Source organism: Meles meles, chromosome 5 (assembly GCF_922984935.1).
Source record: "Meles meles chromosome 5, mMelMel3.1 paternal haplotype, whole genome shotgun sequence".
Lineage (NCBI taxonomy): Eukaryota > Metazoa > Chordata > Mammalia > Carnivora > Mustelidae > Meles > Meles meles.
Genome location: NC_060070.1, coordinates 124,182,483 through 124,199,151, shown reverse-complemented (window position 1 = coordinate 124,199,151; position 16,669 = coordinate 124,182,483). Strand labels below are relative to the sequence as shown.

The 16,669-nt window shown below is 51.8% G+C and overlaps 4 protein-coding genes across 4 annotated transcripts; 2 read left to right on the top strand and 2 right to left on the bottom strand.

Moving 5' to 3' along the window:
* Nucleotides 1–2,406: 2,406 nt before the first annotated feature.
* Nucleotides 2,407–5,483, top strand: LY6G6F (lymphocyte antigen 6 family member G6F). The gene is made up of 6 exons (XM_046006517.1): nucleotides 2,407–2,464; nucleotides 3,245–3,574; nucleotides 3,654–3,917; nucleotides 4,924–5,076; nucleotides 5,258–5,324; nucleotides 5,459–5,483. The coding sequence occupies exons 1-6, from the start codon at nucleotides 2,407–2,409 to the stop codon at nucleotides 5,481–5,483; spliced, it is 897 nt and encodes a 298-aa protein (XP_045862473.1).
* Nucleotides 5,484–6,964: 1,481 nt separating this feature from the next.
* Nucleotides 6,965–8,457, bottom strand: LOC123942536 (lymphocyte antigen 6G6e-like). The gene is made up of 3 exons (XM_046006518.1): nucleotides 8,406–8,457; nucleotides 7,636–7,767; nucleotides 6,965–7,523 (listed from the first exon to the last, which is right to left on the bottom strand). The coding sequence occupies exons 1-3, from the start codon at nucleotides 8,455–8,457 to the stop codon at nucleotides 6,997–6,999; spliced, it is 711 nt and encodes a 236-aa protein (XP_045862474.1). The 3' UTR covers nucleotides 6,965–6,996.
* Nucleotides 8,458–9,995: 1,538 nt separating this feature from the next.
* On the top strand, nucleotides 9,996–12,203 carry LY6G6D (lymphocyte antigen 6 family member G6D). Its single transcript, XM_046006519.1, has 3 exons — nucleotides 9,996–10,050; nucleotides 10,133–10,279; nucleotides 11,980–12,203. Exons 1-3 carry the CDS (start codon nucleotides 9,996–9,998, stop codon nucleotides 12,201–12,203), a joined length of 426 nt encoding a protein of 141 aa, XP_045862475.1.
* Nucleotides 12,204–13,379: 1,176 nt separating this feature from the next.
* On the bottom strand, nucleotides 13,380–16,222 carry LY6G6C (lymphocyte antigen 6 family member G6C). The gene is made up of 3 exons (XM_046006099.1): nucleotides 16,182–16,222; nucleotides 14,124–14,296; nucleotides 13,380–13,745 (listed from the first exon to the last, which is right to left on the bottom strand). Exons 1-3 carry the CDS (start codon nucleotides 16,220–16,222, stop codon nucleotides 13,531–13,533), a joined length of 429 nt encoding a protein of 142 aa, XP_045862055.1. The 3' UTR covers nucleotides 13,380–13,530.
* Between the last annotated feature and the right edge of the window lie 447 nt (nucleotides 16,223–16,669).

Genomic DNA, 16,669 nt, shown 5'->3' with positions numbered 1-16,669 from the left:
ATTTTGTACTTTACGGAAATGGAATCATATGAATCATGCCCTTTGTTTCTTGCTTCTTTTACTTCTTATGTTACGTTTGATAAAGTCTTTGGTATGCATAGAATATTTAATCAGAAACAATTTTAAGGGGGCACCTTGGTAGCTCAGTTGATTAAGCATCTGCTTTCAGCTCAGGTCAAGTTGGGCTTTCAGTGAGGAGTCTGCTTCTCCCTCTCCCACTGTCCCTATCCACCCACCTCCACCCCCTTGTGCTCTCTCTCTATCAAATAAAAAAATCTTTAAAAAAAAGAAAAAGAATTTTAGAGTTAAAAAACACCCAATTCAGGGACACCTGGGTGGCTCAGTGGGTTAAAGCCTCTGCCTTCGGCTCAGGTCATGGTCCCAGGGTCCCGGGATCAAGCCTCGCATCAGGCTCTCATCAGCAGGGAGCCTGCTTCCCTTCTTGTCTCTCTGCCTACTTATGATCTCTGTCTGTCAAATAAATAAATAAAATATTTAAAAACAACAACAAACCCAATTCAAAGAGATACAGGCATCCTTATGTTTATAGCAGCATTATTTACAATAGCCAAGATATGGAAACAGCCCATGTGTCCATTGATTGATGAATGGAGAAAGAAGATGTGAGATATGTGTGTGTATACACACACACACACACACACACACACACACACACATATCTCTATAAAATATTATGCAGCCATAAAAAAGAATGAAATCTTGCCATTTGCAATGATATGGATGGAGCTAAAGAGTATAACGTTAAGCAAAATAAGTCAGCCAGGGGTGCCTGGGTGGCTCAGTGGGTTAAAGCCTCTGCCTTCGGCTCAGGTCATGATCTCAGGGTCCTGGGATCGAGCCCCACATTGGGCTCTCTGCTTGCAGGGAGCCTGCTTCCTCCTCTCTCTCTCTCTCTCTCTGCCTACTTGTGATCTCTGTCTGTGTCAAATAAGGAAATAAAATCTTTTTTTAAAAAAATAACACCCATCTTAAAAAAAAAAAAAGTCAGCCAGAGAAGGGCAAATACCATATGATTTCAGTCATATGTGGAATTTTTAAAAGATTTTATTTATTTATTTAACACAGAGCATGCACAAGAGAGCTCACGCTGGGGGAGCAGCAGAGGGAGAAGGAGAAGCAGGCTCTCTGCTGACCAGGGAGCCCAATGTGGGGCTCCATCCCAGGACCCCAAAATCATGACCTGAACTAAAGGCAGATGCTTAACTGGCTGAGCCACCCAGGTGTCCCCATATGTGGAATTTAAGAAACAAAACAAACAAGCAAAGGGGGAAAAAAGAGAAAGAAACAGACTCTTAATTATAGAGAACAAACTGATGGTTGGGGGAGTGGGGGATGGGTGGAAAAGGTGATGGGAATGAAGGAGGGCACTTGTCATGAGCACTAGGTGATGTTTAGAAGTGTTGAAGCATTATATTGTACACCTGAAACTAATAAAACACTGTATGTTAACTAACTGGAATTAAAATAAAAACTTAAAGGGTCTCCTGGGTGGCTCAGTCAGTTAAGTGTCTGCCTTTTGGCTCAGGTCATGATCCTAGTCAGGATCCCCCGGGGGTCCTGGGATTGAGCTCTGCATTCACTCCCTGCTCAGTGGGGAGTCTGCTGCTCCCTCTCCTTCTGTGGCACCCCCCTCCACTCTCTCACGTTCCTGCACTCTCTCTCCAGTAAATAAAATCTTTTTAAAAATAAATAGAAAGTTAAAAATAGATCAACCATAATTTAACTAATCTTTAAAAATAAATAACACATTAAAAACTATTAGAGCTATATGAAGCTCTGCTTTGAGAATCCTGCCCGGGGTAAAGGGATTTGGTGAATTCTCCAAGCCCCTGTTACCCTGTTCCTTCAGTAGTAACTTAATATACTCATCAGGGGCTCAGAAGAGGTCAATGGTGTGCCAGGGAGCCACAGGGAAAGTCATTCTAAATTATTTATGGAGTATTGACTAGGTATGCAGTCTTATGCCGGGTTCTGTGGAGACCAACATGAAGACTCAGGTTCTTCGCTCATGGTTGGCATCTCTCCTAGGGTGGAGGAAAGAGCACAGAATGTACTTCCAGACTGAATGAAGGTGGACAGCTGTGCCCTCTTCTGCACAGGCTTTTTAGCACGAAGTCTTTGATCTGTCTCCTTCAGCTATGTGGAGTCCAAAGTGTGAGGAGATCCTCTTCAGAACTCCCTGGACTGGGTCTTTTCCCCCTCAGAACTGAAAGGTGGTGGTCACTTTTTCCCCAGTAAACATGAAGCTGGGCTTTATCTCCCCAGCATTCCCATCCCCTCAGAGGCCCATGTCACTCCAGACCAGGGAGCGTGGGACTGTATCTGGGTTTTGTTTCCTCTACAGGACACCAGGTCCTGGGCAAGAGAACTTGGCAGCCTCTCCCCATGGAGGTCTTATTCCTTCTCCTTCTGTTCCTACATGGAGCCCCCTGGGCTGCTGCAGGTAAGAAGGAGGAAGTGGGGGATTTTTTGGCAATTCAAAAGGTTGTAAGGAACTACTGCTGTTTCTCCTCAGAGGCCTGGGGAAGGCATTTGACTCAAAGAGATAGATTTACCCTAACTGATTCCCCCCTTCCTCTAATTCTGGGGAAGACCCAGAGACAATGAGGGTCCAGGTTATGTACAGTTTCTTTCTTTTTTTAATGTTTAATTTTTTGAAAATTAATTATTTATTTATCAGAGAGAGAGTGCGAGTGAGCACAAGCAGGGGAACAGCAGGCAGAGGGAGAAGGAGGCTCCCCACTGAGCAGGGAGCCTGATGAGGGCTAGATCCCAGGACCCTGAGATCATGACCTGAGCCCAAGGCAGACGCTTAACCGACTGAGCCACCGAGGTGTCCCTAATGTTTAATTTTTAATTTAGGGGGCTTTTGTTTTGTTGTCTTTTTGGGGGGGGGTTATGTACAGTTTCCTTTAGAAAATAAGAATAGATGAGAAAATGCGTCCAGAAAAGGAGAAAGGAGAGGAAGAGAAAGGGTCTTTGCCAATTATTCTAGCCTTTTTTCTCTTGCCTTCAGATTCCTTCACCCACTGGAGGAGAGGGGAGGAAGCCCCTACCTTCTCCTCTCCTCCTCACTTTTTCATAGCTGTCACTTGAGAAAGTGCTCATAGCCAGACCCATGCTGGAGGAGTCCCCACGAGGGACAGAAGCTGGGGGTTGGAAGTCAAGTGGGAGCTGTTGATCTGATGGCGGTTTCTAGCCTCATACAACCTCCTCCCCACAGACAACATCCAGACCATCTATGTAGCCTCGGGGGAGGCGCTGGAGCTGCCATGTCCCTTACCGCCCACCCTGAGTGGAGACGAACTCCTATCCTGGTTCCACAGCCCAGCGGCAGGTTCCTCCACTGCCCTGGTGGCCCAAGTCCAAGTGGTCAGGCCAGCCCCACACCTCGGGAAGCCCACCAGGGCATCCAGGCTCAAACTGCTGGGGAACTTCTCATTGTGGCTGGAAGGGTCCAAGGAGGGAGATGCTGGTCGGTACTGGTGTGCTGTGCTGGGTCAGCACCACAGGTACCAGAACTGGAGGATGTACGATGTCTCCGTGCTCAGAGGTGAGTGAAGGCACGTAAATCGGGGGCCACTGGGGGTCAGGAAGCCCAGCAGAGAACTAAGGTCCCTCTCTCCCCACAGGATCCCAGCTATCTGCGAGGGCTGCCGACGGATCCCCCTGCTCTGTCCTCGTGTGCTCTGTGGCCCCTGCCAGACGCCTAGACTCTGTGACCTGGCTAGAGGGAAAGGGTCCTGTGAGGGGCCGTGTACAGTCATTTTGGGGCGATGGGGCTGCCCTGCTCTTGGTGTGTCCTGGGGAGGGACTCTCTGAGTCCGGGGAACATAGACCAAGAATCATCCGCTGCCTCATGCCTCACAACAAAGGGGTCAGCTTTAGCCTGACAGGTAAACTGAGGGAGGATTTGGGAGAAGATATTGCCTCTGGCACATTCTGCACCTGCTGGCTAGGGGAGGTGGACAGGACTTTGTAATTGGCCTGATTTGGGTGGGGCGGGGTGATTTCTGGTGGAGCAGACCATCACCTGTAGGAAGAGGGCCTTTTTTCTCATTGATAACTCCCTAATAGATAAGGGGGTTGTTTAAGCCAACTCTCTGGTGGAAGAGACCATTGACCAAAAGGGATGAGAAGGAAACTGGTGGAATATACCATTAATTACAAATAGGGTGATCTATGACTTTTATAGAATATCTCATAGCAGACTGAAGAAAAGAAGAATTATTGATGGGGGAATTGTCTTTTGAAGTAAAGATACATGTGCTAATGTTATAATGGACTACTGTGAGTGAAAATAGAAGGGGAAAACTATGTAATTGTTTTACAGTTAGAAGTTCATTATCCACAGAAAGAATGCTATTGAATGTAGAATGACCCATTTATGAGGCAGGAGGGAGGAGCAAATGGACATTATTTTGGTAAGCAAAGGCCAATTAATGGGTCTTACTTCCCTCTACATCCTCAGCACCTAATATGGTGCCTGGCATTTGGTGGGCACTCAGGGAATTCTTATGGACTAAATGAGTGAAAGAAAGAATGAATTGGAAGGCACTACTTTTTCCTGAAATTTGGAATACTGTTAAGAATATGAGGAAGAAAAAAAAAAAAGAATATGAGGAAGAATTGCAGTTATGGCTGATGGTCTGTTCTGGAGTTAGCTGTCCATAGGTGGGTACATGTGTGTCGGTATTTGCTACCAACAGAGGTTGACGGGGTCAACATGAGAGGCTTGAAAATGGGCAAAGTGGGTTGGTGGAAACTGGGGACAAAGAAGCTTATGAAGTCTTTTGGTGGCAAGAACCTGCTGGACTATAGGGGGAAAGTCTCTCTCTGGGGCATGGGAACAAACCCCTCACTGCCTCCCTCCTTATCCCTGTTGTCTTGCCCTTACTGTAGCCTCCACGGATGCCTCCCCTTTCTGTGCCCCTTCCACGGGCTGGGACGTGTCCTGGATCGTGATGCTCTTGCTCACAGTGGGTCAGGGGTTCACCATCCTGGCAGTCAGCATCGTGCTCTGCAGACAGAGGGCCCAGGGGGCTCAGTACAGAGGTGAGTCCCTCCCTCCCAGGGGGAAATAAGAGAACATGGTGTGAGTGGGTGGGTGGCAGAGGGTTGGGCTCACGTCTTGCCTCTATACCCTACCTTCTCTAGGGGAGGAGGTAGTAAGGAATATAGTTCTGAGTTATCTGGTGATTTCTCTGCTGCACCCCATGTGGCTCCTTCTTCCCAGGTGCCTCAGTTCCTCAGTTCAAACCTGAAATCCAGGTCTATGAGAACATCCATTTGGCCCGTCTCAGGTGAGGAACACTCTGGGGTGCAGGCTTAAATCCCAGAGGAGACTGGGGCTGGGGTGAGTATGGGGGCCCCGTTCCTGAGGAGGTAGAGAATGAACGTATTTTTAACCTGTCTTTCTGCTTCACAAAACCCACAGCCCACCTGCCCCCAAGATCAGATGATCTCCGTGACATCTGCTGGAAGTGTGACCTGCTGTCCCTCTGGCCACCTGGCACCTGAAGGCTTCGCCTGAAAACCTTGGCAAGGGGGGAAGGGCTGCGAGTGCTGCTCTAGAGTCCAGCTGGTCTCCAGCAGTCATGCTGTGTGTGTGTGTGTGTGTGTGTGTGTGTGTGTGTGTGTGTGTGTTCAGGAGCACTGAAGGAAAGCAGAGTATTATTCTGCCATGTCACCTGTGAGATGGTGTGATCTCCTGTTTCATAGCAGTCAGTGAAGGGGTGGTCCTGAGCCCCCAGTACCATGGGACTGAGGGGAGCCCAGGGTGGCTGCCAAGGGTGAGGAGGGGTGGGGATGGGCAGAGATGAGAGAGGAGAATCCAGAGATTTGAGCAATTGTGGAGAGTCAGTCTCAGGGAAACCACTGGACAAATGGCTGCAACTAAAGAAGAGGGAAGGGAAGGGATTCAAGTTAGAGGAAAGAGACAGGCAGGGAGAGAAGACAACAGAAGCACCAGGTGGGAGGACTGAATGACAGGGAATTGGAAGACAACTCGGGTTGCCCTGAAATTAAGCCCGACCATCCCCCACCCCCATCCCCGCATCCCTGCTCCATCTCATTCGCACGGAGAAGTGGAAGGAGAACACGCACCTTTAATCAGACCTCAGACTTCCTCACACGGACAGGGAGGGCACTGAGTCAGGACAGGGGGTGCACCCCCAGCCGCCCTCCTTATCCTAGCACTTCCTGTGGCATCCGGAGTGGAGCAGTGAGAGGCTTATCAACATCCTGACACCCCGGGAGGCCCTAGAGTCACATGCTATCTCTGGGGGTAGAGGGAGTGTCCGCAGGGGCGGGTGGGTGGATTCCCGGGTGGGGTGTGTGCTGGGCTGTCTTTGAGCCTCGGACAAGCCTGGGCTGGTAGATGGGAGGGAGAGCACCGATGCTCCTAACTGGTCCATTCCGGGCAGAAAGGAGCCAGACTCCCCACTACACCATCACAAGCAACTCCACCAGACACCCTTTTGTGTGTCTGCTCAAATTTGGGCCTCACTGGAGGAAAGCTTTCTCGAAGTGTCATCGAAAGCCTCCATGCTACAGGGGCTCAAGCTAAGCTATTAGCAAGAAGGAGGACGCAAATGACACAGAGGGACAATGAGGTGAAAGTTACAGTTCAGGTTCCAACAGCCCAGCCCAACCCACCAGGCAGCTCTAGTTTGCTTTTAAAGAGAGAGAGAGAGGGAGGGAGGGGGCGAGAGAGAGAGAAAGTGTGTGTGCGCGCGCACACACACACACACACACACACAGAGAGAGAGAGAGAGAGAGAGAGAGAGAGAGAGAGAGAGAGACAAGGCAGTGTCCTAGACTCCCAGATAGCACTTTTATTAAATTTACTCTTCACAGTTACCCCAAGAACCTCCTTCCTGAGTTCCTGAACTGCCAAATTAATCTTTCCTAGCAAGACTATCCTCCTCACCATACCTGATGCCCCTTCAATCCCCTTGCCTGGGACCCCCAGCTTCAACAAAACACCTGCCTTGACCAAGACCTGGAGCTGAGATAGGGCATCAACTGCGGGCATCTAGAAAAGACAAAAGCCCTAGAACAGGTATTGTTTATGAGGCGGGGCTCTAGACAGGTGCCTATCCAGGCTAGAGTGGTGCCTGCAGGAACCAGGCCTTGGGAGGGGTTTGGGAAGGCGTGAGGCTGGGAATCGGAGTTCTCTACAGAATCAGGTTCTTGGGCATATCTCAGATGCAGGGGTCTCAAGGGCGGTGAGGAGGGGGGCAGAGTCCTGGGTTGAAGGCTGCAGATTGGCTTGAACCAGTGGAGGAGGGGGCCTCCCCAGGTGAAGCTGGCTGCAAGGAGGAGCAGGGCAGCGAGTAGGGGGCTGGGGAGCGGCCGCAGCGTGGTGGCTGTGTTGCACAGATCCTGCTCACAGCAGTGGTGCTGCAGAGCGTAGAAGCGCGACCAGTAGGTGGCATGGCCCCGCAGAGGGCACTGGGCCCGTGGCAGGCAGCCCTTCCGCTCGATGATCTCATTCTGCTCTGTGGGACAGAATGAGAGAATGCTGAGGTCCAGGCAGGAAGGAGGTAAGGGCAGTGCAAGATGGATGGATGGAGACTGGCCTAGAGAAGGGCCATTGGGCCAGAGTCCTACCTGAGGTGCCAATACTGATGCCACAAGCTTCGTCGTCCTGACACTCGGTGGGAACCGGGTAGCAGGGTTTGGCAAAGCTGCAGGTATAACAGTGGAGCCGACCTCGGGCAGGGGGCGGGGGCGTGGTGAGACCTGCAGTGGGGCGGGGGGGGGGGGGGGGGTAGGGTCAGCAGAGAACAGGAGAGACAAAGAGGCCTGTGAGAGGCTGGAGCCCAGATAAGGGAGAGGGATTCACGCAGAGAGGTGACACAAAATGGGGAGAGGGAAGTGGGGAAAGGGAAGGAGCAGAGCAGAGAGAAGTAGCGTAGAGACACAGGGAAGGGAGGGGAGACAACTCAGGAAAAGAAAAATCACAGAGGCAAGAGGGATCCAGAGGTTGTGAGAAACGCTCAGATATGACAGAAGCCAAGAGAGTCAGAGACGAAGGCAGAGAGTGACACCAAAAGCCAGACCCGGGAAGGCAGGGTGGCAGTGAAAAAGTGAAGCAGATGGTGCCCCAGACAAAGAGCAAATAAGAATTGACACTGACACACTGACCGCAGGGTCCCGGCAAAGAAGCAAGAGGTGAGACAAGGAACGGGGGAGACAGAGGACAGAGGCATGTCAAGATGCTGCAAGGAAGAGAGAGTTATTCATTCTCAAACGCCTTGGAAAAGAAACTTCCGGTTCCACCTTCTCCTGGCCTGAGGCCATTCCCAGGAGCTCTTCTTTCTGAAGCCCATGCAAATCTCTGCTCAGCATCCCCGCTTCTCCCACCTGCCCCCCCTTACCCAGTGCCCCACAGAGGAACAGGATGCACAGGAAGATGCTGGAGGGGCCCATGGCTGGACCCAGGGCTCAGGAGTCTGGGAGAATGTGATCTGCACCCAGAGATCCCGAGAGCTGGAGCATCTGAGCAAGACAGGGAGGGACCAGTAAACAAACACACCTAGGGAGTGAATCTGGGGGGTGGAACCAGGACCAGATTCCCCAGCCTGACGCAGTAGGGGCCCTGGGCCCGCAGCTCCTACATTCCACACCTCTCACATCCTCCCCTACTTGAGTCGGCTAGAGCCTTGGGGGTCTTCTCTGTTCTGTGCTTTGTGCTTTCAGCTGTGTCTGCCGCTCCAGAGTTCTGTCTGTCACCTTCCCCCTCATTCCTCCCCACCTCCCCTTGTCGCAAGCTGTTCTCGGCTCTGTCAGCTCAGTTCCCTGTCTTTGTTTGCTCCATCCTTTCCCTCTCTGTGCGTTGGAGTCTCTCAAGGTCACCCTCCTAGAAGGCCTGGCCCAGAATTGTTCCAGCGTGGTGTCTGTATGTGGAACCAACAATGCCCTCTCCCACCCTTCCCTCCACACAAAGCTCAGCTGCATCAGTGGGACCCCGCCCAGCTTCACATCCCTTTGATCCCCCCAAGCCTCAACATTTGTACCCTATAATTATCTCTCCCAGTTTTACTACTGTGGAGGAAGGAATTAATCATGAGTGGGGCCAGAGGGACAGATGTGTTTCCACTGGGAGGGGGGGTGTTTCAGAAAGACTGGGAAGGAGCGCAGGGAAAAGATTCAGGAGGTGATGGTAGATTCTGGAAAACTGAGGTTTATGACCTTGAGGGAGGAGAGCCTTATCTGGGGAATCAGAGCAGGGATGTATCAGGAGTAAGAAAGGGGAGGGAGGAGGGCAAAGGAGACAGATATCCTTTTTTTTTTTTTTTCTTTTAATCTCAGGACCTCTTTATACTCGTAAAAATTACTGAAGGCCCAAAAGAGGTTTTCTCTGTGTGGCTTAATATTGGTATTTACTACAGTATTTACTATATTCAAAATCAACACAGAGCATTTTAAGTAGGTTTATTTAAAAATAAAAATAATAAATCTATCACATGTTAACGAAACACAGTTTTGTGAAAAGTAACTTCTTTCCCAACAACACAGAAAAGGATTCCCACTTTGGGAAATTACATAAAAGTCAGGCTGAATAGAAGATGGCCGGGTTGTTCCATGGCTTCTGCCCTTAGGCTGTTGCGACCTGCTGTTTTGTTGATAGTATGCTGGGAAAAGGCAACCTCCTGTAGGTATGCAAGTGGGAAAGGAAGACCATTGAGGACCCTCTGGCCAGGAGTTCTGGGGCCGCAGCCTGAGAACCGCTGCTGAGGATGGAGCCATCTGGGAACTCTGGAGGACGCTAGGAGCTCTTTCTTCCGCGGGGCGGCGGGAGGGGGGGGCCTCCCTGTCACTAGTGGGGCCCCAGTGCCTGCTGGGGGAGATTCTTTACTCCCTTTTTATTGCGCTATAAAGCCCAAGGCAAGGGGGATATAAGGCTGGCGGATCAGGGCCAGGGAGGGGGTGGGAGAGAGGTGATACTGACATTGCTGGCAGACACAATGAACTCTCTACTGGTCGGCGTCCTGCTCAGCACCCTGTTGGGGTCTGCCCTGGGTAAGGAGGCAGCCAAGCCCTGTCCGCCTCTGCCAGCTGGCTCCCAGTCAGCCCAGGTCAAGTGCCTCTTCTCTCCTGCCAGGAACCCGCATGCGGTGCTTCGAGTGCAAAGGAGGCTCCAGCAACTCCTGCAAAGAGACGGTGGCCACCTGCGGGGAGGGGGAGCACTGTGGCTTCCTGGAGCGCAAGCCCCAGCCTGGCCCGGGGCAGAACAAGCTGTCTGGAAACCGTGAGTCCTCAGCTTCTCCCCCTTCCCCCAGCCCTCCCCTGCCCCCCAGGCCCAGTCTGGCTTCGGGCATATGGTGCCATGGCAGAGTAGAGAGGTCTGGAGCCCCTTCTGGCTTTGGCACTGAGCCCCTCAGCAGCCCACTGTCCCTGTCACCTCCTCCTCTTAACTCTCCAGAGTCTCACAGGCCCATTCACTCCGAAGTCGTTGAAAAGGTTCTGTCCCTTGAACGCAGGGACCAAAATATTAAACCAAACTTGCAGGTATTAGCTGAGGACCGGGGTGTGTGTGTGTGTGTGTGTGTGTGTGTGTGTGTGTGTGTGTGTGCGCATGCACGTGTATATGATTTTGAAATAATTTTTAATTGACCAAAAAGTTGCAAAAATAGTAGAGTTCCTGTATGTCCTTCACCTCCTTTTCTCTAATACTAACATCTAATATAACCGTAGTACAATGATCGCAATCAGAAAATAACACTGGTACGATACTGTTAACGAGGGGCACTTGGGTGGCTGTGTGGATTAAGCTTCTGACTCTTGATTTTGGCTCAGGTCATGATCTCAGGGTCCTGAGATCAAGCCCTGAGGTAAGCTCCTGGCTCAGCAGGGAGTCTGCTTCAGGATTCTCTCTCACTCTCCTTCTGCCCCTCCCCCTGCTTGCTCACTCTGAAATAAATAAATAAGTCTTTCAAAAAATACCAACTAATCTACAGACCTTATTCAGTGTAGCCAGATGATCTAGTTATGTCTTTTTTCTGGTCCTATAGCCAAACCAAATGAGAGTTCATCCACCCCTTGCACAGCAAGCCAATAAAATCTGACGCGGAGCTTCTGCAGTGAAGAAAAGTAGGCTATTTATTAGTGTGGTGTCACCCAGGAGAACAGGGAGCTGATGCTCAAAAGCCCCACCTCCGCCCCCTGACAGCTGGCAAGTGAGAGTTTTTGAGGGCGAAATTGGGGCTAGGGGTCTTCTGAGAAGGTGGGCTCTGCTGACTGGAGCCCCATGAGGTCATGCTAGCAGGCGCTCTGGTGCCACTTCGTCTGGTCCCCCAGAAGTCTTTTCCATCTCAACAGACTTGGAATCTAAAAAATGTCTTTATTCTCCATGTTAGACATTTCATTAGGCCCAGCCAATGATTATGTCTTTAGAATAGTGCTGATTAACTACTTGTCCGCAAGTTTCTCTGAGTAATAAGCCATCATTCCTATCCCCTGAGCCTAGGCTTGTGTGTTCGTTGGCCGGTCCAGCTGTGCCTGAGGGTGACAGCACATGGAGGGTTCATTTTCCACCTGAACTGACAAGGGGGACGGTGGCTTCAGTCCAAACCAGTCTTCTTAGTCTCTTCCGATCTGGGACAGTCCTGTGTCTTTGTCTTCCATGACCTTGACACTTTTCAAGAGTCCCCATAAGTTATTTTAGAAACCATCCCTCAATTTACATTTATCTACTCTTTTCTCATAATTAGGTTGCAGTCATGGATTTTTGGCCAGAACAGCACAGTGAAGGGAGGTGGGGCCTTTTCAGCGCCATTGAATCAGAGGGCTAACAATGTCAGTGTTCATTTTGGTTACTTGGTTTCATGGAGGTGTTTTCTGGAGGGGACAGAGAATCCCTCCGGGCTCCTGGAAGTCACATCCGCTCTGCCCTAGCAGGCAAGTCCTCTAGCCAAGAGTCCAACACCGCCGTCTTGTTTTCTCTCTCAGCCTCAGTGACCTTGATTCATCACTATCAAGCCTGTGTGGCGGCCCATCATTGCAATCAAGTGGAAACAGAGTTGGTGGGAGACGTGACTTACACAACCCACAGGGAATGCTGCGTCGGAGACCTGTGTAACAGCGCCGTGGCAAGCACCGTGGCCCCACCACGTGTCTTGGCTGCAGCAGCTGCCGCCCTGGCCTGGTTCTTGCCAGCACTGTGGAGAGGCTAGTAGGCTGGGGCGGGTGGAGCAAGGGAGCAAGGGAACAAAGGAGAGCTGAGGTGAGAAGACAAACAACCCTTTGTGAGCCATTAAAATCTCTCCACCACTCTAGAGCTGACTGGAAAAATGCCATCTATCTTTCGCTGATGGGAGAATTGCAGGAGTATTATGGGGCCATCCATGCTCTAGTTACCAAGCGTCAGTGGACTTAGTTACAACAGTGCACTCCTTCACCAACGAAACCCCAAAGGACAACGGAGAATCTGCCCTAAGTGACCCCTGGGGCCTATTGCTAGGGAGAATCTTCCTGCACTGAGGACCACTGAGCAGGGGGAGTGGGCTCTGGGCTGAATGGGGGTCACTAGGAACCAAAGAACCTGGTTGAGTTTCTTTCCCTTTCTCCCATTTGCAACTTGGTTCTCAATGTGACTCTATAGGATTGAGAAAGGAAATGGGAACACCATGATGGGAGGGTTGCTTGCTGCCCTGCTTAGTAATGGGGCCGAGTGAGACCCTTGACTCTAACCTGCTAAGAGGGTCCTGTGTTCCATCCCCATGCAGCTCTCCTACCCTTTTGGGGGAGCCCTTAAGTCAGGCCATGCCTCCTTCTTGGCTGTACATCAGAGGTGTGGCCTAAATTTGGGATAAGGATTGTTGCTCCAAACACTGGACGCAAATGTCAACTCCAGACACAGGAAGGAAGGATGGAGGCCTGAAAAACCCGTTTCTCCATTTGCCCCAGCCCAGCCTCCCAGGGAAAGTCCCTGGAGGATTCTTGGGGAAGGGCAGGAGCTGAGAGTGTTACCTCCCAAGAGGGGGCCTCTGACGACAGGTCTTTTGACAAAAAACACACAGTTTATCAGACATAGACATTTATTACTCAAAATGCAAACAGGCGAGCATGGGGATGAGGTACGTATGGAGCGAGGGTTTGGGGAATCAACCCCATACAGTGAGGTCATCAGGTCCTTCCTGGGAGCCTTTGCGGGGGACAGGACAGAAGTCCCATTTCAGGCCCAGATCTCCATCCCTCTCTGAGTTGGGCATGGTAGAGTGCAGGATGCAAAGTGCAGAGCTCTTCTGGGACCAGTGGAGGATCTGGGATGGTCTAGAGGGATATAGGAAGGGACTCGGGAGAAGGTGAGTGGAGGCTGTAAGGTGGAAGGATGGGTGGGAAGACCGCTGTCTAATTACAGAAATGTGAAGAGCCTGGAGAAATGCTATTCTGAGTGAAGGGAGTTAAGGAGAGACCAGTGTAGGGAGCCGGGGGACAAGGAGACCTAGGGCTAAACTCAGGCTAAGGTAGGTGAGAGGAGGGGCAGCTATGGAGTGAGTCTCAGTGCAGCAGCCAGAGGCCAAGGCCAGCCACAGAGGTGAGGAGGACGAGGGCCAGGGCTGGGGTGGGCCGAGGGGCTGGACTATTGCAGTTGTCCTTGTTGCAACAGGTGGTGTTATAGGTAAGGCCCAGCTTGTGGTTGGTTTGGTTGAAGGTCTCCCGACAAGGCTCTTCCGGTGTGCCACATCGAAGGTTGGAGAAAACCCACATCTTACCTGAGGGTAGGAATGGACCGTAGGGTCAGCTAGCTCGGGTGCCTGGCGTGCCTGTGTCCCCCCCGGCCCATGCACCCACCCAGGCTTCCTTCCCCACTCTGCCCCTGCCCTTCCCCTCCTTATCTCTTCTCAGTAAGTCTGACTGTCCTCCTGCACTTCCGTCCCCCGCCCCCTCACCCCAGTCTTGGTCCTTGGACTTGTTGCTGCCCACAATCCATGTAAAGTCATAGAATGGTGACTGGCACTTAAGAATACTTGGCCAAATATGTCCTTGCTGGGACTGTGTGTCCCATTGCAGTCTGAGCCACATTTGGGCCTTGGCCCTTGCCATAGAGTCTCCCACCAGCCTCCTGTCCCCACTAAAGAGGAGCATGTTACCGAGGTACACATTTGTTGTCAGGCACTGCTGTCCTGGTTCCAGGCGGCAGGATTGCCGGTCCACACAGCCCAGCACGGGGACCTTGTAGCAGGAGTGACAGCGAATGTCAGCTGGGAAGACACAAGTCAGGCTGAGGGGATGGGGTGTCTGACTCACCTGGGGACCAGCGGAGCTGTGGGGTAGGGTGGAGAAGAGTCAGTCAAGTAGGTGTTCTGACCTGTTTGGTTTGGCAGTGACCGAGCAGGTGAGTGAAACAGAAATAGTGGAAGTGGGTGAGGGTGGAGTTGTTGCTCTGTGAATGCCTACACCCTAAATATCGTCCTGCACCCCACCCCATTCGGGAATGAGTCAAGAGGGGCAGAGCTACCAACAAAAACACGGGGCCAGGGATAGATGGAATGTGAGACTACCGTGGGCAAGGAATGGAGGTGGTGGGGGAAAAGACGAAGGAATTCAGAAGATGTCACAGACGGAGACTTGAAATGAGAAGAAATACTACAAACAAAAAATCATGGTTCTTGGGGTGCCTGGGTGGCTCAGTTGGTTAAGTGTCTGCCTTCAGCTCAGGTCAAGATCTGAGGGTTCAGGGATCCACCCCCACAGGCTCTCTGCTCAGCAGGGAGCCTGCTTCCCCCTTTCTCTCTGCAGCTCCCTCTGCTTGTGCTCGGCTTGCTCGCTCTCAAATAAATAAATTAAATCTTTAAAAAAAAACAATAAACAAAATAAAAGTCATGGTTGCAACACTTGCATCAGTGGCTTGGGACTTGAGGCTGACAACAAAACCACCTGTGGCCAGCTTTAGCGATTTACTCTCCCCACCTGTGACCACCATGAGGGTGGGAAGAGGAACCAGACGTGAGAGGGATCCTCTCCAGCAGCTCTCAGACAGAAAAGAATAATATCTGAGAAGCAGATTGTCAGGTGTTGTCTGAGCACCATTCCAGGATGGAGAGGGGGCGGATGCAAAAGTGTCACCTTCCAGGCTCCCACCTCAGCTAATTCTAGGCTTGTGTGAGCAAAGTTTGGTGAAGGAGGGGTTCAGTCCAAGGGAGGGGAGCCCAGTGACTACACCTCTGTGAAATAAATCCACTTCAACCCTGGGGGTGAGCAGCCCTGGCATCCCCTCCCTAGAACTGGGCTATTTCCCCGGTTCCCCAGGAGGTTCTAGGAGATCACTGGGATCCTCCAGAAAGCTGGTGTCCCTGTGGGTATGCTCTCCGGGAAAGAGCAGGGGTGAACTAGGAAAGGCTATTGCTTGAATGACTGAGAACCGAATCTGGAGGAGAAGGTGGGGAGGGTGGGGTGCACAAGAAGCCCCAGGCTGGACGCCTAGGTTTCTGGGAGGACTCCGTTGAGTGCAGGTGATGAGAGGATAAAGCAGTAAGCTGGGTTTGGTCGTGGACTGGGGGACAGGGGACCTGGAGCTCTGGCAGGTTAGAACGGTAGGTCTTGGAGGTGGGGATGGAGGAGACATGGGTCCTTGAGAAATGGAGCAAGGACCCTGTCACAGGAGAGTTGCACTGGTTGGAGCTAGGGGTGCTTAAGATCCCAAGCAGTGGGCAATGGAGCACAGTGGGTGGGGGAAGATGTAGAAGTCCCTGGGGGCCCCCCAGTGCTCACCTGAGACCCAGCAGAGCAGAGCAGACAGGATGAGCAGCAGAAAACCTTTCATGATGAGGGTCCCCGGGGATGGTAGCAAGTGCAGCAGCTGACAGAGTAGAGTTTCAGGGATCCAGCTCTGGGAGTCGAGTGGCCTTTTTGGAATTTATAATCCCAAAGGTCCCTCCCTTCCCTGCCTCTGGTGGCCCCTCCTTCCCCATTTATACCCTGATGACCAGGGGTGGGGAGGGACTAAGCAGAACTGGGTGAGGGAGTAGGGATGGGAGAGAGAGATATACTGGAAGGTAGGCACACTCATGGCCAACTCCATTTTGGTTCTTGGTTTCAGGCCAAGACACTCTTCCTGGTTCCCAGCTGACAGCCCTCCTGCCCAGTCCTCTGAAAAGGCATCACCAAAGCCCCTGTGACATTACAGTGGCTATGGTGGCAGCACCTACTGGTTCCGGAAAATGGATAATGGGGTGTAGCCTACACTCATTGCCCAATTTGGGTCCTTGGGGGGGCATTGGTAGGGGCATGTGAGCAGAAGCTGAGGACAGAAGGGGCTAACTTCATCTGGATTCAGCCTTGACATGGTCTTCCCAACCCCTGCTCAGCCGCAGGATGAAGGATGAAAGATTCGTGATGTCACCAAGGGCCTCTGTGATGTCACAACAGCAAGGACCTAGGCTGGGTCCTTGCTGGGGCTGGGGCTGCCTGCTGAGGTGCTGCCTTAGGCACTCAGAAGGTTCTGGGAACCTGCCCTGGCTAAACCAGGGCTTGGCCTGGCCTGGGAGAGGGCAGATGAAGTCCAGAGTGTGGGGCATGTGGCCTGTTCCAAAGTGTCTCCCAGACCAAAACCTGCCAGTTTGGGTGGGGCACCATTGGCCAGGAGGGACAGCGTGGGCACAGAGAGGTGAAGGAGAAGCTAGAATAAGAAGTTGCA